The 26,894-nt window shown below is 42.1% G+C and overlaps 2 protein-coding genes across 2 annotated transcripts in view; both read left to right on the forward strand.

The window, feature by feature from the left end:
- The window catches only part of LOC307122960 (uncharacterized protein), a gene marked incomplete at both ends in the record, with an annotated part of 765,959 nt that overhangs the window by 707,585 nt on the left and 31,480 nt on the right, over positions 1-26,894 (forward strand). The gene's annotated exons all lie outside the window — the stretch shown is intronic.
- LOC307135790 (interferon-induced very large GTPase 1-like) lies at positions 1,449-26,725 on the forward strand (the record flags this gene model as incomplete). Its single annotated transcript, XM_079832462.1, has 8 exons — positions 1,449-1,629; positions 1,938-2,084; positions 2,441-2,500; positions 12,994-13,569; positions 13,649-14,248; positions 15,172-15,938; positions 16,554-17,300; positions 21,956-26,725. The coding sequence occupies exons 2-8, from the start codon at positions 2,063-2,065 to the stop codon at positions 26,723-26,725; spliced, it is 7,542 nt and encodes a 2,513-aa protein (XP_079688588.1). The 5' UTR covers positions 1,449-1,629; positions 1,938-2,062.

Genomic DNA, 26,894 nt, shown 5'->3' on the forward strand with positions numbered 1-26,894 from the left:
AATTAATTGTAAGTTTAATATCTATTGCTTTAGATGTTTTGTGAATTCATTTTATTGTAGACTCTGTTAAATGTATCTTATGTGATAGTGTACCTTATTGCCTTGCTCTACCTAGATTTTATTTTCCTGTATTAAGTATCCTTCTGTGATATATATCCCCTGTGATCTTTGTTCCGTAACCGATTAACAGATGATTGTTGAGAGTTGACCATTTGTCAACTGACAGATGATTAGCTATGGAAATATTCACAATAATAGTATTTTTGGTTACAGTGCAGAGAAATTTCATGTCTGAGCGGGATTGGAGTCCACGTCGTTTTACCGGTGAGCGGTTAATGGGTGTTCTAGAGGAAGGACCTTCTTTCACAGGGATGGGGCACCATCTGGCACATGTCCAGACCTCTGGAACCTCCATGTGTGGTCTCTGGTCGGGACACGAAGGACTTAAGTGGCCGACAGCGGTAACAAACACCACTTTAATTTACAGCCCACAGATTCCCACTTACCCTGTAACTACACAAAACAAGAGGGGAACAAACATCACTTTAATTTACAGCCTGTAGTTTCACACTTACTCTGTAACTACACAAACAAGAGAGGAACAAACACCACTTTAATTTACAGCCCACAGATTCATACTTACCCTGTAACTACACAAAACAAGAGGGGAACAATAAACTGCAAATCAAGTTTACCACTGTAAAAAAAAAAAAAAATGTAAAAAAAGTACAGTAATTTTCTTTCCTACTCCAATATCTGGGGCTGCAATTCAACAGTTTCACCACTAGAGGACAGTGTGCATAATTATATGAAAATTGCACTAAGATTTTGTCATCTGCCATGTAAAAAGGTTTTTAATTACATTGAATACATACCAAATAAAAGTGTTGTTTCAACTTTAAAAAGTAAGTGTTCATGCTGCCTTAAAATTACTACTTCACATTTCAAGTTGACTAAACTTAAAATTATGTAAATGACACTCTCAATTGTGCTTTTAATGATTTTTGCTGGTGTAACAAGTATTAATTACTTAAAAATTATGAGGAGGCAAAGACTGTGATAAATGCACTGGGTTGATAGTGTGTTATCATGAAATGTCCTCATGTGTTCCTGCTAAATGAAGAAAATAGAACTGAGGATGATTTGATGATCAAAGATTGAAGACAATCAGATTTACAGCAAACAGTTCAGCAGTTGATTGGATTTATGAAAAGACACGCAATGCAGGTCTGTAATTGTTAAGGCTTTTAAAGTATTACTCCTTATCGCGTGAACATCAAAATAATTGCTACTGTCATAAAAGTATACATAATAATAATAACAATATACATACAAGTACAAAGAAGTGTGTCCAGTGAACAGAACGTGACTGAAAGTTCTCTAAACAAAGATTTTACTCCATCTGCATTGTTGTTGAAAGTCTTTACAATGTTTTTTTTTGGTTGTTTATTCACATTGTCTCATTTTCACAGGAACTGTAACTTGAACTTTTACCTGCACCTGTTAGACGAGAAAGACAACAGCAGGTTTTTATCTTTTTATCGAAGTGACTGACTCTATCCACTAACCTTTTCCTGCATTCTTGTTGGCAATAAGAAAATATAAGCATGATGAAGCCTCGACGTACAGGTAACGTGTTTCATTATAAATATCCTATTTATATTTGTTATGTGAAATGTACCATAAACATGAGATGATAAGTTTCGTTGAAGGATTTTAAGGAATATATGAGCTGCAGTAACATTGAGTTACACTTTCATTAATGTGACTTTGAGAATAAGAAGCTAAATGCTAAACCTGTGACCCACAGCAGGCTTGCAGCAGGTAAAGCTCTACTCTTTACTAGTTTAAATACGCTGTTCAATCCAGTTAACAGAAAAATGTTTTTTAACAAAACATGCACAAAATATATAGAACAGTGATGGTGTTTTTCATAGTCTGGTCAAATGAACAGAGACTGAAATCTTTAACTGGATGAAAAACAGACAGACGTCAGGAGTCTGAGATGATCAAATGAAAAAAAAAGGAAGGAAAGAGACAGAGAAGAAGACAGAATATCAACATGTCCAACAGAGACAGCAGAGGTGAGAATCACAGAGAGAGAGAAGAAAAAAAAAAAGTTTAAATGTTGTTGACCAGACTATAAAAACCGTTGATGCCTTACATTTTTATGTACAGTCAGCTTGGATATTTAAGTTATTTCAACTTAAATGACAGACTTATACAATTTGTTGATTATTGTGTATCTTATTAGAAAAACAATTATAACATCTTATGAAATTTTAATTTCTTCACTGTATTTTGTATTTTCTAATTGATTTCCCTGTATCTCGCACTTTCATATTTCTGCTTTTAAAAATCACTCAAAAATGTTGTTTTCTGTTAGTTTGTGCTGCGGTGATTAAAGTCCAATTTAATGTAAGACTTTTGTTTCATGCAGTGACTGTTGCCATCAAACCTGCTCTCAGGAGGAAAAAGAGTAAAAAGGAACCTCCTGATTGTAAGTCTTTATACAGATCAGTCACATCTGGATTTTGCAGGATTTTTTTCTTCTTCTGATTTTCACATCTTTGCTGTGAAAATTTGCTGTGATGTACTTATGTAATTAGTGTAGTGACAGTAAGAGCTAACAGTACATTTGCCTGTAAATATTTAAGTGCAAAATTACTGAAATTGTGCAAGACAATGGTCACACCAGCATAGAAATACTCTTTAGTAAAATGTTAGACACATTTGCACATTGTTACTGAATCACTTTGCGATCAGTGACACTGATTATACAGTATACTCAAATGTTCTCATATAACATTCTGGCAAGGTTCTGTCAAAGTTATGAACAAATAATCTTCCAGGAACATTAATAGAACATTTGTTCAATGTTATCTAGTCTTTAATTTCTCAAAAGGTTAGCACAAAAACGTTATTTATATACACATTTCGGAAATGCGTTTTTTTAAAACATTCTTAGAACAACACTTGGAAAATTCTTTAAATAACTAACAACTGTTTGCTGTTTTAAAAGAACATCTTTGGAATGTAGGACATTTTTTTAGCCTGTCCCATATTGTTCCTAACTTTTCTCTTAAACATATTATTATTATTATTATTATTATTATTATTATTATTATTATTATTATTTATAGATTATGCATGTGTAAGTATTAAATATTTTCAAAACAATGTTCATGAAATCCTCACATATTGTTCTCATAATGTTGGTAGAAAACATTCTTTGAACAATACTCTTCGAATATCTTTTAAATATTAAGGATCACTTATTTTCTGGCTTAAAATGGCCTAATGTTGGATGTTACCCTGTGTTTAATGAACCGGGCTCAGTGTGCATAGGGTGTTAAAATAACACTGAAGCAGTGCTGGAGTTTACTAGATAATTAAGTGACCATTAGCGATGATTCACTGAAGGAAAGAGGAACAAACAAACACCATTGTGGTGATCAGTGTTTCCAAACTCAATCAGTGACAGAATGGGCTCAGTCTGGGACCAGTTCTCCTCTGGCCAATGAACGAACAGTGTATGATTATGACTCAGGCAGCATTACAGGTCAGAAGTCAGATTTGGATAAGAACATTCAAAATATTTTAGCATTTTTGGAATATCTAAAATCATTTTAATCATTAAATCAGACATGTTTATCTGCTTTTTCATCTTTCGCTTTCTTGAGCAACGCACAAATGTTCTCTGAAAACAGGTCAAGAGCTAAACTAAAGCAAACATTGATCACCATAATGGTAATCAAACAACTTATTTTCTACTAAACTTCAACATCTAAACCCCTGGTAATCTTGATAAGCGCTTTTGTATATGTCTGAAAGAAATAAGGACACACTGGACTGTAAGTGAAGATGTAATGCTGTTTGCGGAGTAAATTAATCCTTCTTTGCTGAGATCTTCAGAGATTAATTCAATTAAAAATGTGTAAGCGCTTGACCGCCCTCATTTAAATACCTAATTTAAATACATATGTAATAAGGTCAGCTGCCAAAACAGCCCTGTCCATGACTTTTCAGAATCCATTTTTCACTACGTGCCTTGACAGTCATTTTTTAACAGCAAAAGAGGGTTTGCGCTGCAAGCTGTTAGTAAATCTGGCCCTTAATTACACAATGTGGCGATTGATTAATTTAATTAATCGCACATCAAATTTGGAGATTATTTAATCTTTTTACTCCCAAAAGATAATTTAAAGTAATTATTGTGTAAAAAATAAAATAGACATTACAAAAAGTAGCTTCAGAAAGAAATATGTTTGGGTGAATTATACCTTTTTAATGTCTGTTTTTATTAATATGGAAATATGAAATAATTTTTAATGCAATTATACTGCCAGTAGGTGGCGGAAAATGTCTAATGGAGTAAGTCATTCATTCATTTGATTCGTTCAAACGGTTGATTCATTCAGGTGTGAAGTAAATGGCTCTCTTTATGAAAATGGTAAATGTAATTGGTTCTCTTTATGGTCCATTGAATCATTGGTTCAACCGAATCAGAAATGAAACGTCACTGTGTATTGCTTTGAGTCAGAGATGAACAGTTCTGCTTTGTCTTTATATTTTCATTGGCAAAACAGAGCAAAACAGACACTATTGTGTCTAAAACAACACAATATGTGTTACCAATAAAACAAACAAACTGAAAGTTTGCTCATCACGGACGACTGCCGATCACACACATAGCAAAAACGCAAACAAAACACAACGTAAACTCTTGGTACTCTCTCGTCTTTCACTGTCGTCGCTCCTCCTTTATGCTCCCATCCCATCCAAACTGTTGTGTATCGCATTTGCACTTGTCTCATGCTATTCTGGACCGAATAACAGAACTCGTGAGATATTGCTTACTGTATATCATGATGTAAATGTGAGGGTGTTTTCACACTGGCAGTTCGAAACGGGGAACGGTTCACATGAGACATTGGTAATGTGAAAGCTGTCATGTGGACCCGGGTGAGTCAGGGTACTGAATTCGAGACTGCCTGAGGGAGGTGGTCTGAGTTTGGTTGCGCTCGAATTGTGCCAAGATTCATGTGAATGTGAAAGCAACACGGACTCAGGTATGCAAGAAAAGTGACATGCGCATGCGTTTTATCAGATGGCGATGTACTTAGTTCAGTAAAACACATGTAAGAGATGATAGTGTTGATGATTTACCTTGGATATGACGAGCGAGTGAGCCTGCAAGTGTATTCGCGCATAGCACCAGCGGGAACAATCGCAATAAACGTGCCCGGAGTAAAAACACCCTGGGACTAAAACTCAGACAGGGGGCATTAATGGTCCATATCTTGAATTGTATGGCCATTCTATATGCATTCTATAGGCTTCATCACACAGTGAATGGTTGCCCTGCATCATAATCTTCATCAATCAACTGTATGAAATGTAGATGATCTTAGTTGGCCTGGGGCGGGGCAAGTGCGTTAAATGCGTTAATAATTTTAACACGTCATTTTTTTACCGTAGCTAATTAATCTAATTAACGCGTCAACAGCCCTAATTTAAATTAATCATGAGAGGTGATTTACTAAGGTTTGCGCTTGTCAATTTACTGGTATTTGCACCATTATATACAGCCTAAAAAATGTCTTAAACCAGATGCTAATTTGCGCTGCTCTTGATTGATTGTGTTGGTCATCATGGAAATTATTCAACTTCGTCTGTGTTCTTTAATTTGCGTGTTTCTGCTCTTGTTGTTTCTCTTTCCTTCAGTGATTCTTCTTTTTAACAGCAGGTGTTTAAATGTTTGAAAGAATGTTTCAGGATCATCAGACTCATATTTAAATTACTTTCTATTAACATTAAGGAAACGTCTCGGTTATGAATGGTAACCCTCGTTCCCTGAAGGAGGGAACGGAGACGTGCGTCGGTATTACCAACGAATTGGGATCACTTTAGAGAGCCCCTATCTTCTTCGAGATTTAGAGAACAGGCCAATGGGCCATTGGCGTGCAAGATTTGCATCTCGCGCTCCGCCCCGCACCGCGGGTATAAACAGGAAGCGAGAGCATCGCACTGACGTTTTTCACTGAGGAGCCGAACCAGAGACCGGCCCATGCAGTGATGGTAAGGAACTGTGGCGACGGGACGTACGTCTCCGTTCCCTCCTTCAGGGAACGAGGGTTACCATACGTAACCGAGACGTTCCCTTTCAGTCGGTCACTACGACGTACGTCGGTATTACCAACGAATTGGGATCCCTATGGAAAACGCCACAGTTACTACCACTTCCAGCGCCCAGCGAGAGCCCCTCAGACCCCGTTCTGATGCGGGCAGGGAAATTCATGCAGGGAGAGTCACACTGCTGTTCCGCAAGACCCATTCAGCAGACTTATTGGATAACGCTGGGAAAGCGTGCCCGAAGGACGCTGCGGGAGCCACATCATGCCCGGAGGGAGTTACCATGTGGAGAAAACACGTATGGGCTGGCCGTGGGCAGCACAACATACGGAAGTCCCAGGGGTGGCCCCGGCCTATACAGGCGGGGGACGACACCGAACTGAGACGGCAGAGGAACTCTGCCAAGGGAAAGACACGAGCTCGCCGTAGGGAGCTGTACCGTGGAGAATACACGTATGGGACCGCCGTAGGGGTCACGACATACGGACCCCAGTCCAACACAAGTTCCACCAATGCATACAAGTGCCAGACCTGCCGTCGGACGCTCCACCACATCCGACTGCCGAGGGGTAAGGAGGACTCAACAGGGTTCGCCAATCCTGGGGAACTCGACTGGAGAAAATAAGCGCATGTATCCGTTCCATGAGGAAGGGAATGGCGCAGCAAGCCGACACTTAGAACGGGCACTTCAGTGAAGCTGACTATGGGAAGCGAGCACACAAGAAGCCACCGGTTCTACACGTAGGCTATAAAACCTAGCGAACGTGTTAGGTGTCGCCCAGCCCGCAGCTCTACAATATCTGTCAGCGAGGCGCCACTAGCCAGCGCCCAGGAAGAAGCAACACCCCTAGTGGAGTGGGCTCTTAACCCGAGCGGGCAGGGCACGTCTTGGGCTTCATAAGCCAAGACGATGGCATCCACTATCCAGTGGGCCATCCTCAGCTTGGAGACAGCCTTTCCCTTCAGCTGTCCTCCGTAACAGACGAAGAGCTGCTTTGAGGTCCTGAAGCTTTGCGTTCTGTCAACATAGACGCACAGGGCACGAACTGGACAGAGAAAGCCAGGGCTGGGTCTGCCTCCTCCGAAGGCAGCGCTTGCAGGCTCACCACTTGGTCCCGGAAGGGAGTAGTGGGAACCTTGGCACATATCCAGGCCATCTGGCCCGAATCCCAGGCACGATTTGTCGGCCGAAAATGCCTGCAGGTCCCCTACCCTCTTAACTGAGGCCAATGCAATCAGGAGTATTGTCTTTAGAGACAAGATCTTAAGCTCCGCTGACTGTAAAGGCTCAAAGGGCGCCCTCTGAAGTGCGGTCAGCACCAGAGTCAAGTCCCAAGAGGGTATAAAGGGAGGACGAGGCGGATTTAATCTCCTCGCCCCCCCAGGAACCTGACGATCAGATCGTGCTTGCCTAAGGACTCACCATTAACCAGGTCATGATTGCGGCTATAGCGGCAACATACACCTTGAGGGTGGAGGGAGACAGCTTTCGCTCCACCCGTCTTGAAGAAAAGAGAGCACAGATCTGACCGAACACTTTCGGGGGTCTTCTTGGTGAGAAGAGCACCAGTCGACGAACAGGTTCCACTTCAACACAAAAAGCCATCTCGTAGAGGGGGCTCTGGCGGAAGTGATGGTGTCAACTACCGCTTGCGGTAGGACACCTAGAACCTCCGCATCCCGTCCAGGGACCAGACATGGAGTTTCCAGAGGTCCGGACGCGGGTGCCGCGTCTCTGAGTCAGGAGGTCCTTCCTCAGAGGAATGGGCCAAGGAGGTGCTGTCGCGAGGAGCACTAGTTCCGGGAACCAAGTCCTGTTGGGCCAGTACGGAGCTACCAAGAGCAGCTGCTCCTCGTCCTCCCTGACCTTGCACCGTGTCTGTGCAAGAAGGCTCACTGGGGGGGAACGCATATTTGCGTAGGCCCCAGGGCCAGCTGTGTGCCAGGGCATCCGTGCCGAGGGTTCCCCCGGTCAGGGAATAGTACCACTGGCAGTGGGTCGTGTCGGGGCGGCAAACAGATCGATCTGTGCAGCCCCAAGCGACTCCAAATCAGCTGGACCACCTGGGGGTGGAGTCTCCACTCCCCGGGCAGCACGGGCAATCGTGACAGCTCGTCGGCCGCACGATTGAGCGGGCCCGGAATGTGGATGGCACCAAGGGACCTCAGATGCTTCGGACTCCACAGAAGGAGATGGCGGGCGAGTTGGGACATGCGGCGGGAGCGTAGACCACCCTGTTTGATGATGTACGCAAAGGCCGCAGTGCTGTCCGTCCGGATCAGAACGTGCTTGTCTTTGAGCGACCCTTTGAGGCGGCTGAGAGCAAGACGAACTGCCAGCAACTCCAGGCAATTGATATGCCATTGCAGTTGGGGCCCCGTCCACAGACCCGATACTGCAAGCCCGTTGTACGTGGCACCCCAGCCCGTGGATGAGGCATCCGTGGAGACAACAGAATGCCTGGACACTTGTTCTAGAGGCACTCCTGCCCGTAGAAATGAAGGGTCCGACCACGGGCTGAAGGTTTGGCGGCATCTCGGCGTCACTTGGACACGGAGGGACCCGCTGTGCCAAGCCCATCTCGGGACTCGATCGTGTAGCCAGTGTTGAAGCGGTCTCATATGGAGCAGCCCTAGCGGCGTCACTGCGGCTGCTGCTGCCATATGCCCCAGGAGCCTCTGAAATTGTTTCAGTGGAACCGCTGTACTGCGTTTGAACGTATTCAAGCAGCTCAACATTGACTGGACGCACTCCTCGGTGAGGCGCGCTGTCATGGTGACCAAGTCGATCTCCATCCCGAGAAAAGAGATCCTCTGTACGGGACAGAGTTTGCTCTTCTCCCAGTTGACCCGAAGACCCAAACGGCTGAGGTGCCGAAGGACCATGTCCCTGTGTTCGCACAACTGCTCCCGCGACTGGGCAAGAATCAGCCAGTCGTCGAGATAGTTGAGGAGACGAACATCACGCTCTCTCATGAGAGCAATGGCCGCCTCCGCGACTTTCGTGAAGTCACGGGGCGACAGGGACAGCCCGAAGGGCAGGACTTTGTACTGACATGCCCGTCCGTCGAAAGAAAAGCGTAGAAACGGTCTGTGTCGAGGGAGAATCGAGACTTGAAAGTACGCGTCCTTCAGGTCGATCGCTGCAAACCAATCCTGGGGACGGACGCACCTGAAGATGCGTTTCTGCGTTCACATTATGAACGGCATCCTGTGGAGGGAGCGGTTCACGTAAGGCAGGTCCAAGATTGGCCGTAACCCGCCGCCTTTCTTGGGTACAATGAAGTACGGGCTGTAGAACCCGGACTTCATATCGGCTGGAGGGACCAGCTTTATCACGTCCTTCGCCAGTAGGACAGCGATCTCCGCCTGAAGCACGGGGGCATCCACCCACGCAACAGACGTGAAGTGAACGCCCCCGAACTTGGGCGGACGCCGGGCGAACTGAATCGCAAGCCGAGTCTGATGGTACAGATGACCCAGCGAGACGGGCTGGGGAGCGGTGTTTCAATGGTGTTTCTGGACCAGGGTGGACATCGTCTAGCCAAGGGCCAGCGCTGTGCGCAGCTCAACCTCGGCTGAGAACTACCCTCGTGCCCTAAGCAGGGCGGAGGTGGCCTGCCAGTGGCACTGCCACCCCACCAATGAGGGTAGTGAGAGAGAGGAAAACTTTATACAGATTATGGCCCTATTGGTGTTCAATATTTTGGCACCAATAGTTCCACAATGCAAAAGCCTTCCAACGCACATCCGGGAAAGGCAAGGGGCAGGCAAGGCGATTTATGCGTTGCACTATGCCTCAGCCACCCGGGAAAGCATGGCTGTCGAGTATGAATCGGATTCAGCACGAGCGCCCACTATTATAGTGGGAATCTCAGCATCATCTTCATTTTCAACACATAACAGCCCTCTCTCCGATGCAGCGATTGACATCTGTCCTCTGCTAGAACCCCAAACGAAACGCTAGGTCCCTTTTTTAAGGACCAGCATTCCCATCTGTAAGCTTCCAGCAGACACGTGAGATAGTGGGCGTAGCCGTGAGACGGCACACGGCGCGCTGAACACTCAAGCCCTTATGAAAAAGGCAAGACGAACAGCACGCCGACATGGCTATGCTCTCATTAGAGAGCATAGACCACCCACAAACACAGTCTCAACATGCGTAGGCGCCGAGTGACGCGCGCTGAGCTGCTGTGGCAACCCGCGCTGTCACCAGGCAGCCAGACGGCACACGGCGCGCTGAACACTCAAACACTCAAACACTCAAACCCTCACACGGAAGGCGAGATGACCAGCGCGTCGACGTCGACACAGTCTCAACATGTTTATGCGAGAGGGATCGTGGCCGTCAGGACGGGAAACAACCGCATCCAGAAACGCACGAGTGGAATGACGTCTTGAAAAAGACGCAGTGTCGCACCTGTGTTGCTCTTTTGTGAGGAAACGCTCTTTAAACAGTGCTGAAGCACCCAGGGAAAGACCGCGGCAACACACAGGTGGTAAGTGCAGTCCTGTGTTTGCACTCACTGAAACAAACGCCCTCACCAAAACCGACAGTTGCTGTGAGAACAGCAGTTTGTTATGCTGATGCAGCGGTGAACATGCGGTCGCGCTGATTGTGCCTTTTCGCCAATACAGAGCGTCCTTCTCATTCTCTGGAGCATCTCTCTTGCAGATAGGCTTTCTTTTAGAAAAGCAGGCTTGCTTCATCAATGCCGTTCGGCTCCGAAGTGAATGGCATCAGTGCGATGCTCTCGCTTCCTGTTTATACCCGCGGCGCGGGGCGGAGCGCGAGATGCAAATCTCGCATGCCAATGGCCCATTGGCCTGTTCTCTAAATCTTGAAGCTGATAGGGGCTCTCTAAAGTGATCCCAATTCGTCGGTAATACCGAGGTACGTCGTAGTGACCGACTGAAAGGGAACAGGGCGTTTTTATATTCTTGGAATGTTCCAAATCAACGTTCCTAGAATGTTGAGTTAATAAAAATGAAGTTGAAAGAAGGTTTTAAGGAACATCATACTAAACTTAAAAACATTTCAATAACATTAAGAAAACTGGATATTTTAACAATAGAACAAAAAAGAAATGTTAGCTGGGTTTGCCCCAACATTATATTCATATTTACAGGCATTAAAGGATTAGTTCACTTCAAAATGAAATTGTCCTGCTATTTTACTCACCCACATCTCATCCAACATGTTCATGTCTTTCTTTCTTCAGTCGAAAAGAGTTTTATGAGAAAAAACATTTCAGGATTTTTCTCCACATAATGGACTTCAATGGGGACCAACGGTTGAAGGTCCAAATCAATGCAGTTTCAAAGGAAGGGCTTCAGAGGCTCTGCACGATCCCTGACGAGGAATAGGCTCTGATCTAGACAAACCATCGGCCATTTTCAAAAAAAAAAAAAAAAATATATATATATATATATATATATACATATATATATCTATATATATATATATATATATATATATATATATATATATATATATATATATATATATATATATATATATATATATATATATATATATACTTTTTAACCTCAAATGCGGGACTTCAGTGTTGTTATTCTTTACGGCGTATGACGCCATCACGGCGGAAAGGTCACGGTGATATAGGTGGAAGTACCAATCCAGTGCAGAAAAACTCCATCTTATGTTCTCCTCCAACTTTTAATTTGTCCGACATCGTTGTTTTACCTTTATTTTTGTAAAGGCCGTTTTAATTTAGTCTTTGCACATTTGTTTTAACACTGGGTCGGTACTTCCACCTACATCACGGCTGTGACCTTTCCGACATGATGACGCTGTGAAGAAGAACAACAGCAAAGCCGCCCATTTGAGGTTAAAAAGTATTTTAAATGTTTATTTATTTCGTTTTTAAATGGCTAGATAAGACTCTATTCCTCGTCTGGGATCGTGCAGAGCCTCTGAAGCCCTTCCTTTGAAACTGCATTGATTTGAACCTTCAGCCGTTGGTTGCCATTGAAGTCCATTATGTGGAGAACAATCCTGGAATGTTTCAACTGAAGAAAGACATGAACATCTTGGATGAGATGGGGGTGAGTAAATTATCAGGAAATTTTCATTTTGAAGTGAACTAATCCTTTAATGCCTTGTTTCCACAGAGTGGTACGGTACAGTACAGTTAGGTACGCAATTTTTTTTGCCGTTTCCATCGTCAGAAGTTGTGAATAGTACCATAATTCCGAACCTTACCACTTTTTTGGGACCCTTCTGTTGGGGTACTAAAGGGTGGAGCAAGTCTCACTGCAGAACATTGATTGGTTGACAAAGAATCGTCACTTGTGTGTGTTACAAGGGGAATGACAAAAAAAGAGGTGCCATTTTTTTATATACAGTTGAAACAATACCGTTTTTTCTTGTGATATTTGTTGTTTCTTTTGGTATTGTTTCAACTGTATATTAAAAAAATGGCACCTCTTTTTTTGTCATTCCCCTTGTAACACACACAAGTGACGATTCTTTGTCAACCAATCAATATTCTGCAGTGAGACTTGCTCTACCCTTTAGTACCCCAACAAAAGGGTCCCAAAAAAGTGGGACGCTGAGAAGCAAGAACAAGATCGCTACTTTCCAGCATACACCACACCTATCAAGTAAGGGTACTGTTGGTGGTGGAAACACAAGCCGGATTAGGGTTTACCATATCGAACCGTACTATCCTGTACTGTCCTGTACCGCTCAGTGGAAACAAGGCAAAAGAGATGGTGGAACCAATGAGCAATTTCATAATACAAAAGCAAAACTCAAATTCACCTCCTACAAGTGTTTGTTTTTTTCTGTTTATGATGATCGATCCTGGCATTATAACATATTACATGTTTCAGTGAGCAATATCAGGATTGTTCTGCTGGGGATGAGCGTGTCAGAAAACAGCAGAGTGGGAAACTTTCTGTTGGGACGAGCAGCGTTTGACAGCGAAGCTCCTCCAGATGTTGTAGAGAGAGTCGGAGGAAGATTGAAGGACAGACACGTGATGGTCATCAACAGTCCTCAGCTGCTCCAGAAACATCTGTCACTCCGACACATCACACAGACAGTGAGAGAGTGCATGTATCTGTCTGATCCAGGACCTCATGTGATCGTTTTGCTCCTCAAACATGAGCAGTGTTCGGCAGAAGATCAAGAGTGTGTGGAGAAGGTGCTGGACTCTTTCTCTGAGCTGGTGTTTCAACACACCATGGTGCTCACCACACAAGAGCCCAATGAAACCAATGACATCCTACAGAAAATCATTCAGAAATGCTTCAACAGACACTTCAGTCTTCAGAGAAGCAGCTCTCCTGATGATCTTCTGCAGGTGTTTGAGGACATTGTGCAAATGAATGATGGATGTCACCTGGTTTGTGCTGAAGATGAAGCTTCACAGTATTTCACAATGAAGCAACAAGCCACAGAAAGACGTGAGTGATACTGATATTTGACCATTTGTAGTTAATAAAAAATAACTTTAGAAGATTAATCTTCTACTATCTGTTTCAGAGGGTGTGAAGCTGAATCTGGTTGTGTGTGGGAGCGATGCAACATTAAAATCCTCCATATCAGAGCAGATCCTGCAGCAGGAAGACAGAAGATCAGACGTGGAGCTTCATGGACATCTGGTCAGTCTGGTGGAGCTTCCAGCTCTGTTCAACACTCGGCTCTCAGAGGAGGAAGTGATGCGTCAGACTCTTCGCTGTGTCTCTCTCTGTGATCCTGGAGTTCATGTTTTCCTCTTCATTATTCCTGACGCTCCCCTTACAGATGAAGACAAAGCAGAAATAGAGGAGATCCAGAGGATTTTCAGCTCAAGAATCAAGAAACACATCATGGTTCTTATAATGCAGAATTCAGAGCAAATAACCGCAGAACTAAATGAAGAAACACGGTCTGTCATTGAGAATTTCGGAGGACAACATCATTTCTTTGGTCCCACCACGCAAGTGTCCACACTGATGGAGAATGTCGAGCAAATGGTGGAAGAAAACAGGGGAGGGTTTTTCTCTACAGAGGCATTTTTGGAGGCACAGATTAAAAAAATGCTGAAATTTGAAGAAATGAAGAAGAAGATTCCTTCGCTAGAGACACATTTTCTGTCACAAGGTAATGACCTGAGAATCCATTTGATTCTTAAACTTAGTTTGGAGCTAAAAAATGACTAAAAGTTTTGAATTTGTACATTTTCATTCTAGAATCTAGATGGAACGGTTCCATTGTAAAAAAAAATTCCCCCAAAACAAGATTAAGCTCCTGTGTTCATCAAAGGAAAAGCAGATTATTAGAATTGTTAATTTCGGCCATTACAGATTTACTAAAATCTCAGAGGTGTTAAGACTAAAAGTTAAAAGCTAAAATTGAATCCACGTTATCGAGCGGAAGAGGCCATTTGCGACTTGTGCGCGGTTTCCAGTGTCATCCGCTTACAGTTATTTTAGCTGTAAAAACTGTCTGTTATGCTGTTTGATATTGCAAACTGGCGATTGTTATCATAATTATTTTTAAAATCTATTATTGTGATCATAAATACACTGGTTTGCAAATAGTTTTAGTTTACTGCACTTTGTTATTTTTCTAAATATTTAGCTATTGCAGCTAATGAATAGTCTTGCACATGCATAGAAAATAGCTTACATCTGTATAGCAAAATAAGGTGGATAAGCTTTATAAAAAATCTATAAAGTTACAGTTTTGCTGTTAAATTGCTGTAAAGTTATAAACAATCATTCCAGTGTTTAAAAATACAACATGCACTTTTATTAAATGTCACTAATTTGATCAAATTCGCCTAAAAATCTAAAAATGACAATTATATAATTGTCATAAATATAATTTTTTTTTTTAAATGGACCCTTATGACTGGTTTTGTGGTCCAGGGTAATATATGATATAGGCTACTAAACAAGTAGACAGCAGACCTCTCACAAACATGGTTATGAAAATATGAAATGATCACCCTACAAATTACAGAAACAAACTTTTGAAAGACTTGTTTAGGCTTTAAGACTCATGCATTTCTTCTTTTGCAGGTTCAAAAGAGAGCCGAGACGATTTGAGGATTGTGCTGCTGGGAAAAACTGGAGTTGGGAAGAGTGCAACAGGAAACACCATCTTAGGAAGGGATGTGTTTACAGCAGAAGAATCTTTTCAATCAGTTACAAGTGAGACTCGGAGAGAAACAGCTGAAATCAATGGCCGACACGTTACTGTGATCGACACTCCAGGACTGTTTGATACTGAACTTACCAATGAGGAGATCCAGAGAGAAATCACCAACTGTATCTCCATGGTACTGCCTGGACCACATGTGTTCCTCTTACTAATTCCACTGGGACGATTCACTCCAGAAGAGGCAAAATCAGTGAAGATCATCCAAGAGACGTTTGGTGAAAACTCTTTGATGTACACCATGGTGCTCTTCACCAGAGGAGATGGTCTGAAGAACAAAACCATTGAACAGTGTTTGGGAAAACCTGGATCTCCGTTGATGAATCTGATTGAAGCATGTGGAAACAGATACCATGTGTTCAATAATAATAAGACTGGAGAACGAACACAGGTGTCTGATCTACTGGAGAAGATAGATGCCATGGTGAAAGCAAACGGAGGGAGTTTCTACTCGTGTAAGATGTTCAGACAGATGGAAAGAGAAAAACAAGAACAACAAATGAAGTTCCTGATGGAAAGAGTGGAGCAACTAAACAAAGAAAGAGAAGAACTCTTGACCAAACACGAAGAAGAGAAAGAAAGAATGGTGATTATGATGGAGGAAGAAAGACAGAATCATGACAGAGAGATAAAGAGAAGAGAAGAAGAATTTAGAGAGAGAGAGAAACAATATAAAATAGAGATGAGAAGAGAACGAGAGGAATGGGAGAAACAGAATCAAAGAGAGGAAAATATGAAAAGAGATGAAGAGGATGAGAAAAGAAAAGAGAAGGAACAGAGAGTTTGGGATGAATTTAATCAGAGACTTAAACAAGGGAAAGAGAGAATGAAAAGAAAGAAAGAAGATCTTCAATCTAAACATGACGCAGAAGAAAACATGAAGCTACTAATGGAGATAGTGGAGCAAATGAACAGAGAAAAAGAAGAGCTAATGATCAAACTAGAAGAAGAGAAACAGAGAATAAAGATGATGATGGAGGAAGAAAGACATAATCATGAAGAAGACCGAAAGAGAAAAGAAGAGCAACTCAAAAAAGAAATAACAGAACAAAAGGCACATCAGAGACAGATACGAGATGAGCTGAGAAGAGAACGAGAGACATTTGAACATGAAATTGAGCAAATGAAGCGAGAAAAAAAGAAAATAAAAACAGAAAGAGAAAAACTTCAAATCAAATATGACACAGAAATAGACAGACTGATGAACAGAATACAGAATGAAAAACAGAGTCATGACAAAGAGAGAGAGAGAAGAGAAGAGGAGTTTAATGAGAGGGAAGAACTATACAAAACACAAATAAAAGAGAAAGAGGAAAAAGAGAGAGAGATCCGTGAAAAGCTGAAGCGAGAACGAGAGGCCTGGGAGAGACAGAAACAAAAAGAAGAAGACAAGAGAAGAGAAGAAGAGGATGAGAAAAGAAGACAGAACGAACAGAACATTTTGGATGAATTTAATAGGAGACTGAAACAAGAGAGAGAAAAAATGGAAATGGAGAGAGAATATATTCAATCTAAACATAAAGCAGAAGAAAACAACATGAAGATCTTGATGGAGAAAGTGGAGCAAATGAACAGAGAAAGAGAAGAACTGATGAACAAACTGGAAGAAGAGAAAAAGACAATGAAGATGATGATGGAAGAAGAAAAACTTAATCAAGACAAAGAGAGAAAGAGAAGAGAAGAGGCGGAAAATAAGAGGTTGGAGAGAGAAAAACAGATTTCCGATGAACAATATCAGAGATTCAGGAGTGAAATGGAAGAAATAATCAGAGAGAAAGAGAGAATAGAAAGAGAGAGACGAGAACAACTACAATATTTTGAGAAGAGGCTGAAAGAAGAAAGAAACTTGAGAGAAAACCAACAAAAGACTTTTGAAGAAACACTGAAACTCCTCGAAGAACAGAATGAAGATGAACTAAACAGAAGACAACTGGAGAGGAAAGAGGAGGTCGAGATGAAGATCTGCTCTGAAACTGAGGATTCACTTCAGGTGAGTGTTCGGAGAAACCTGGAGAGAACGGATTCCTGTTTATTGAATGACATTTTAACACCTCAATAGGAATAATGACTAAATTAATTGTTCCAGAGGATGTGTGGTGTGTTTTTTTTTTTTTTTTACAAATTTGAACAAACGGAACTACATGAGTTTTGCTGAGTTAGTGCTCCTTTTAGCAGCCACTGTGCACTTAAACGCTGCATTTTATAATACTGAAGCCAACTGTTTACCCTTGTACATGCACACTCAGTTTGCATGAATGGTCATGTGAGATGCGTTTTCTGTCATGTAGTGTGGACGGAGATTGACGGTATGTCTGGAACAAACAGACAAGCTGATTAAACAGTGAACAGTTAAAATGTAAGAAAGCCCAGATGAAATGACAGTTCGCTAACAACTAACAAGTTCGACGTTACGTCAGTGACTGATGAACTGGGATCTTGCCTGAGAGCCTAGTAACAAAACAAGCCAACGGACATTGGCAAGTAAGATTTGCATCGCAAACCAGTGTTTCCCACAGATTAGAAACCAATTTGTGGTGGCGGGCGGGGGCAGCGGTTGAGGGCGGTATTTGGGGTATGTGATTGGCACAAATATCGATTTCGATCTTGATTCAGTATCAATTCATATGTATATAGCCTACTGTACATATAAGGGGAAAAAATTGCCTTTTTAGCACTATTTTCTTGGGTTAAATTATATTTGCTTGCATTCATTAATATTCACTTGTGTGTGCTTATATTAGAATCATTAAAAATATTTTGCTGTACTGTTTACCAAAAATTGTTGCAAATACCTATATAGTAGTGAGAGCCGCTGGGAGATTAGAGCAAGTCGCAAATCTGGTTTTCAACACCTCTGGCTTTAACATTATGCCACATTAGGGCCAAAACGCTATTTATTGTTTGAATTTCGTATTAGAACTTTAAAGAACTCTTTTTAAAAAAAATTAAAGCATAGACTTTGTTTCATATCAAAAGCAGGTTTGGCAATGTGGCGTGAGATTTACTTTGCAGAGTGAGAGCGTGAGACCGTGTCTGAAAGCGAAAGTTAAGCAAATGCGTGAAAGTTGGCAACCCTGAAACTTACGGTCGAATGGAAATGGAATGATGCGTGTGTGTGTGTGTGTGTGTGTGTGTGTGTGTGTGATGTATGTGAATGTGAGAGAGACGCTTATGAGTGACAGAGAGACGGAGGGAGAGCAGGGAAAGGAAATGCAGCTGAACGAATACTCTGCATGTTTTAAATAGTGTAAAAAATGAAAACAAGATTAACGACACGCGATATGTGGCGGCCAGTGTTGTTTCTGCTGAAAGAGGTTTGAATTGACGATTAATCAATTTTAACTGTGCTGAGTTCGGCATTATGTTCTACAAATGTACTTCACGAAAGACAACGTTACTGTAGTTCTGTCTAAAGTTAATTAAAACACAACACAAAGATAAACGCATTCTTGTTGTTCATTTTTTGTTGTAGGACTATAGTACAGTATGTATCAGTGAATGACACATTTTGAAAAAAATCAACTCTGAGCAGAAAAGCGCCCGACATCATCGCGTTTTTTCCCAATTGTCCTATCGAATGAATGGAGAGGCGGGCCTTCCGTTGTGGTGACGGTTATCTTGATTAGACTGACAGCACAGCTGATTCGGGGGTTGCCTAGAAACATAAAAAAAAAACACTTTTTATTACGATCCCTTATATTGGGCACTTTTTGCACTTAAATTAGTTTATTCTTACTGTTGACATTTGAAAATGATCATCGGTTAATTTCGTGATTTTGACAGTTCCAACTTGGACATTTTAGTCACGCATGTATTTGAATGTACTTGCCCTGTTTTGATCCATTTTCCTGGGAAATGTATTTATTTTTATTTTATTTCATTTTATAAAACATAAAATGGTGCTAATCAACCTTGGTTCATTTGGCAATACAATTTATATCACATTATTTTGGCAGTTCAAATTTTGGCAATTTTTTCCTTGGATTGTCAGTCCTTCCAGAAAAATGCTGCTTTTTTTTGTGATTGTTGCGGGCAAATATCCTTGATTATGCGGCACGTTTTACTTAAAAAATGCGATGGAAAATGCGGGATATTTATGCAATTTTATGCGATGAAATTGTGGGAACTTGTAAAAACGGTTTGATGAAAAAGAGAAAAAAAGCACTACATCACAGAAAGTGCTGGGAATATTTAAGTTCTCATCTTTTTTTATTGAAGACCTTAATAAACACATGGCTCAAATTTACAAAACATTGAGTCAAACAAGTTCTGTAGCTTTAGAAAAGGAATATGCTACAACTTCTGAAAAATTGAATAAATAACTTCCTGTTTTACAGAGGTAGCTATACAAAACAGACATTTGAGTGCTTCCAATGCACAAAGTGCAATCTCTTAAAGGGTTAGTTCCCCCAAAAATGAAAATTCTGTCATTAATGACTTCCCCTCATGTCGTTGGACACCCGTAAGACCTCCGTTCATCTTCAGAACACGGAGGAAAAACTCTGTTATTAAAATACCCGTGTACGTGTAGACTAGGCCTTAGTTGAAATCCAATGGCTCAGAAAGGCCTCCATTGGCACAATGCACTTTGCACTCTCAAGACCCATAAAAGGTACTAAAGACGTCGTTACAAAGCCCATCTCACTACAGTGGTTCTGCAATAACTTTATGAAGCGACGAGAATAGTTTTTGTGCGCAAAAAACCTAAATAACGACTTATATAGTGATGACCGATTTCAAAACACAGCATCATGAAGCTTCGAAGCGTTATGAATCAGCGAGTCGATTCATGATTTGGATCGCGTGTCAAACCGCCAAACAGCTGAAATACGTGACTTTGGCGATCCAAACCGCTGAATCGACTCACTGATTTGCGCGGTCTTTTGGTGTTTTTTTTGTTGGCAAATGGGAATTTGCATGCTTCATCATGGTTTCACCGATATCTATGGTTTCACCAAGGGGTTTGCCGCTTTTTGATGACGTTCACGTCGGGTAATTATTTCACTTCAAAACGTTCCCATGGCAATAGGGGGAAATGGCAGCTCTTGTGTGAAGTAAACAAACATTTTTCAACTTTCTGCTAATATATATGACTTTTTTGCAACGAAAATGCGGGGATTATGAAATCATGCTAGCCTCGCATATTTTGCACGCGGTTGGACAACCAATTTCTCGGGGTGGGGCTTGCTGAACAGCAACGCTACAAAGTTGTGGAAGGCACCTTTTTCTATCCAAAACCGCTCCAGTGCCTCCTCCACTCTCACTACCCTCGATGGTGGGGCGGCCAAAGGGTACGTGGAGATCCCCCAGGTGGAGCGTGCAGTTGTGATGCAGCTATGCCTGCAAAATGCTGCCTCCTGGCTGGGTACCATCCAAGGCCTGTAAGTTCTTGACCAAGGCTTACAGTGCCGGTGGCAGGCCGTCTCTGCCCTGCATGTCATAGTCCTCCTGCAAGTCTACCAGGCAAAGGCACTCAAAGAGCTGCATGAGGGTAGTTCTGACCCAGGGTTGATGCAGGAGCTGCGTACAGTGATGGACCTCACCCCCCAGGTGACGAAAGTCACTGTCTCTTGAGCAGATGATGCCCACACTTGTGGTCCAAGAGCACAATCTCTTGCTGAACCTGGACGAGATGAGGGAAACGACAAAATCCGCTTTCTTTATTTCCCCCATCTCCCAGGCCGGCCTCTTTGGCTTCACCCAGCAGTTCTCGGCAATACAGAAGCAGACGGAGGTTGATTAAGCATATCCTGCCCCGGTGGTCTGCTAATGCTTCCATCTATCCCCCTGTCTTCTTGTCGCCAAGGGCGTCCTCCTCCAGTTCAAGGATGCAACGCCTTCACACGTCTCCTGCCATTGCCCCACGGGAACCGTGGAGCCAGGCAAGTGTTACACCACACACCCTCAGTCCCCACTCCAGGATGCTATGCCTTACAGGTCGAGCCCTTGTGCTCCACCTTGTTGCCCCACTGTGGTTCGTAGCGATCCCTCCAGCCGATATGACAGGGTTTTACATCACTTACTTCATTGTACCTAAGAAAGGCAGTGGGTTGTCTTGAATCAGGCCCTTCACAAGCTACCTACCACAAGCTACCAAGACTAGGTGCCTATATTTTGCGATATCCCTCTTGGTTATCCCATATGTATATTTTTCCATGGTACAGCTTCCCTGTTGGCGAACCCGTATCTTTCCCTCAGCCATTCTGCTATCTCTGACAAGGCAGGATCTACCACAGAGACTTTCCATATTGAGCACCGCCCCAATGGCCAGTCCATATGTGTAACTCTGATCAACATTCTCTGTGTAAAGCCCTGTCCATTTTCCCAACCCAGAAGGAGCTTACACAGGGTGCAGCAATTGTGGCCTTTTCATTACGTTGATCGTGACTGACTGATAGGGAATGTCTAAGTTACTAATGTAACCCCCATTCCCTGAAGGAGGGAATGGAGAAGTTTCCTTGTTTTGTTACCACACAAAGGCGATTGGGATTCCCAATTCGTCATGTTGTTATGTCTGATGTTGCGTATCTGTTCCCTCCTTCAGGGAACGGGGGTTATATTAGTTACCTAGACGTTTTGTTTAAAAGAGTACTGAAAAACACTGATAAACATGTATCATAATGTTTTTGTTTTTCTATTTAACAGAGAGAAAACAAAGACATCGGAGCAGCAGGAGTCAGTCCAGATCAACACATACAACAGGAAAAGACTGAAAGAAAACAAATAGAGCATCTATTTCACAGACTTCATCTCAAGAACAAAAATACATTTAAAAGAGCAGAAGTTCTTCAGTTAACTGCGTATTCATTACAGTCCCATGAATCCTGTGATGAAAAAGAGCTGGTTTTGACTTTCATACAAAAACTACTGATGATGAACTACAAAGCAAGATACATAAAGGTTAATATCAATGAACAGGATCATACAAAACAAGGAGACTCTGACCTATCTGAAGACAGTAGTGATATGTTTGAAGCAAAATCTTTCTCTAATGAAGCAGCAAGTCAATCTGAGCGAATCCACTCGATGGATGTTCAGATGGCCGTGTTTCATTGTGCTGATGGTTTCCTGAAGCAGCTGATGGTCACTAAACTGTCCCAGTGTCAGTACGCTCTGCCTCTGCTTGTTCCTGATCCATTCACACGACAGATTGAGTTTCCTCTCTGGACATTCAGACAAATCAACAAGAGCTGGAAGAAAAACAGCAATGGTGAAATCATCAGTCAAACCCAGCCAGTCTATAAAGCACAAACTCCATTGGTGTCTTTCTTCAGGTTTGGCTCTGTGACCTCATCCAAATCTCAGCTGATGAACAGTCTGATCAATGAGAAACACAACACGTTCTTCCACAGGAACTGCCCAGGCAGCAGCAGAACCAGAGTCCTGATGGACGGAGTGGTGGAGATCGCCTGGTTCTGCCCCTCTGGGAAAAACACGGATAAATTCACTGACTGTGTTGCGTTCTGTAATCTACACGGAGATGCAGGAGACCATGAGAAACAGTTGCAGATCCTCATTGAAATGGCCTCAGTCAATGTTGTTCTTCTACCACAACTTCATAGGAATGACGAAAGCTCAGTGATAATCCAAAACCTTTGCACAAAGAGAAAACCACTAATTTTACTTCTTACTGAAGATGAATCTACTGTAACTGAGATGGACAAAGGGGAATTCAAAATCGGTCTGAAGGACAGAAATGCGTCAGATGTATCTGAAGAACTCAGAAGAGCCATAAATGATTGTCTCTCAGAATCATCTTCCACTTTCAAACTTGAAGACATGTCCAAACACTCAGACATCAGAGTAGATGAGGAAGATGATGAGTGCAGGAGAGGAAGAGAAGCAGCTCAGCAGATGATGAGTTTACTGGAGAATAAAGATCTGACAGAAATCAAAGAATCGTTTCTGCCCTGTCAGGGGAAACAGTGGCGTCAGTGGTGTAAAAATAACAAAGAACTACATCGACCTCAGGCACATGAGACAGAAATGGACATCAGCCAAAAACAAGCAAACCTGAAGAGATTACGTGAGCAGCAGCATGCATTTAACATAAGTACTTTTATACAGTTCTTTATTAAAGAAATGCACTTGCATGCTGAGAATAAGATCTATTTCCTTAAATGGCTTGAAATCATCCTGGATGAATATATCTCAGCTGATATTTCTGCTCTTAATCACAAGTATAATGAAAAGTGGTCAGCAGCTTTAAAACTGAAAGTGAGTCATGATAAATCTGAGCAACTAAAGACTGAACAAACTGAACTTGAGAGAATATCTGAGGAACTTCAAGCTGCATCCTTTGGTTTGGAGCACATCGTGAGAGAGATCGGTCAGATCTATGAATCATGTTCATCTGTGAAGAAGAATAAGAAAGACCTGAAGTTTGACTTCTCTTCTCTCCCGAGTCTTGCAGCAGAGATGATGATCTCTGGATTTCCACTGGAGCTGATGGATGGAGATGCTGCTCATGTTCCTGTGATCTGGATCTCTGCTGTTCTAGATCAACTCATCCAGAAACTGGGAGACCAGAGAGTATTTGTGCTGTCAGTTTTAGGGATTCAGAGCTCTGGGAAATCCACCATGCTCAATGCCATGTTTGGACTCCAGTTTGCCGTCAGTGCTGGCAGGTGCACCAGAGGAGCTTTCATGCAGCTGGTCAAAGTGTCAGATGAGATGAAAACACAGATGAACTTTGACTATATTCTGGTTGTTGATACTGAAGGTCTTCGTGCTCTAGAACTGGCTGGAAGATCAACAAGACATCATGACAATGAACTGGCCACATTTGTTGTTGGTCTCAGTAATCTGTCCGTGATCAATATATTTGGAGAAAACCCATCTGAGATGCAGGACATTCTTCAGATTGTTGTTCAGGCCTTCCTGAGGATGAAGAAGGTCAGACTGAATCCCAGCTGCGTGTTTGTGCATCAGAACGTTTCAGACATCACAGCTGGAGAGAAAAACATGGAGGAAGGAAGGAGACGACTGCAAGAGATACTGGATGAGATGACAAAACTCGCTGCTAAAGAGGAAGAATATGACGCAGAAAGTTTCAGTGACATCATTCGATTTGATGTTCAGAATGATGTGAAGTATTTCGCTCAGCTCTGGGAGGGCAGTCCACCGATGGCACCACCAAACCCAAACTACTGCGAAAATGTACAAGAGCTAAAAGAATCTATTCAATCTTGTGCATCAAAATCACATGGAATGAGACTGACACATCTAAAAGATCGTATTAAAGATCTCTGGGAGGCTTTACTGAATGAACGATTCATAATCAACTTCAGAAAATCTCTGGAGATTTCAGCTAACAGGAAACTGGAGACTGAATACAGCAAGTGGTCCTGGAGTCTTCGCAGTGCAATGAGGGAAACTGAGAACCAACTACACAACAAAATAGAAAATGAAGCAATTCATGAGGTTGAGGAAAATTATCTTCAGAGAGAACTGAAGAAGACAAGGGAAGAAGTGGAGAAATCAATGTCTGAATTCTTTGAGAAAGACACTGATGCTGAAATACTGATTCAGTGGAAAACATCATTGGAAATCAAAATCAAGGAGCTTCAGGAAAACATTGTGAGAGAAACAAAGAGGAAATTGAATGAGATCCTTCAGCAGCGAGACATGAAGAAAGAGATTGATGCTCAGAGGACACATCATGAAAACACTCTCTTTGAAAAGAGCAAAGAACTTGCCTTACAACTCAAAGATAAAGCAAATGATGAAGAAGCTCTGAAGAAAGAGTTTGATTTTCTTTGGAAACAGAGTGTGAAGAAGATCATCTCAGACACTCCTCCAATCAAAGACATTGACGTAATGAGAGATGTGAGAGAGATCCTCAGTGACATCTATAGAAATGTTTCTGTGAGCCAACGAATGGAGAAAAGTGAGTGCAGGGATATTTTTTCTGTACCAAGTTATTTAGATTATGTACAGATAAAGAAATCCAGTGGAATTACAGGATCCATCACAAACACCTACAGATCAACTAAGAAATTTGGTTATGCTCTATCAAGAGAGGATGAAGCTCAAATAAGAGCATTAGTCACAGATGTTGCTCAGCAGACAGACACAATGATCATGTCATCTAACATTTCAAAGATGGGCTACAACATCAGATGTATTCAACAAATCACAGATTACATCAAGAAGAGAGTAACAGAACTTCAGGTAGGACCAGTGAGATATGATTTCAAGAATGAATTCTTCAGGGATTTGGTTCTTTCCATCTGTAAGAGAGCAAACAAGATGATCACTGACCAACATAAAATGTTCAGGGATGCTAACGATCCTCTAATATATGTTGAGAAGAAGAGAGAAGAGTACTATAGTATTTTCCAGAAATACTGTCATGGAGCAACATCAGCTGCCATTTTTGGTGAGATCATCTGTCAGAAACTTAAAGAGCCCATTGAGCAGAGCGTCTACAAGAAGACAGCCAGAGATTTGGCAGATGAAATCAGATCAAACAGCGAATCACTGAATGGAAACAGATCAAAACTGGAGACAAACATCCTGAAGACACTGGCAGAAGAGAAAGATTTTGACAAATACATGAACTACATTCACAATCCCAGGGATCACTTCAAGAGTTTCATCAGAGTTGAAGTCAGTCAGTATATCAATAATAAGTTCAGCATCAGTGTTTTACCAAAGATGAAGGAGAACATTGAACTCCTGCAGCAGAAGATCATGACAGCAGCTCATGCATCTACTGAACATGTTCAAGAGAACAGAGGAGATGTTGGTTTGTGGCTGAAGAGTTTCACACAGCATCTCTCAGATGAGCTGATCTTCTCTGAAAAAGACCTCAGTGGAGTGAAACATGATGATGTTGATGATTTCAACCTCCTAGAAGATGTGATAAGAGACACACTTTCTGTTGTAATGTCTGACATCAACAGTAGATTCAACACAAAGACTTTCCCAGTAAATCTGGACTATAATTTCAGGCCAGATGAGCTTCTGATTGACCACTTCTGCCAGTGCTGTTGGGTTCAATGTCCGTTCTGTAAAGCCACCTGCACCAACACCATAGAAAACCATGATGGAGATCACAATGTTCCTTTCCATCGTGTTATTGGGCTAAATGGGATGCATTACAAGAATACAACAAATTTGTCTACTAGCATCTGCACATCAGCGGTGGCGAGCAGTCGATCTTTTTATCCCAATGCCTCAGATGATAATGTCCTCTGGCGAGAATACAGAAGAGCAGGAGGAGTTTATGCCGACTGGAGCATCACCTCCGACCTCTCTGAGCTGCCCTACTGGAAGTGGTTTGTGTGCAGATTCCAGAAACATCTGGAAAAATATTACAGTAAAAAATTTGAGGGGCAGGGGAAGATACCAGATGAATGGAGAAACTACTCGAAACAAGAAGCTATTGAGAGTTTGGATCAATATATCTAGACTATGGAGTGATTCTTCTCAGATCACAATAAGAAAATCAGTTCTATTACACATCTCAATACACTGGATTCAAGAGACTGAAATACAAAATTAATTTCCTCATCCACGCATCTGTTCAATAATTTGAACTTCAAAAAGAACATGCTTTTTGTGGCAAGACTATAATGCT

The sequence above is a fragment of the Gobio gobio genome (genome assembly GCF_949357685.1).
Source record: "Gobio gobio genome assembly, chromosome: 1".
NCBI lineage: Eukaryota > Metazoa > Chordata > Actinopteri > Cypriniformes > Gobionidae > Gobio > Gobio gobio.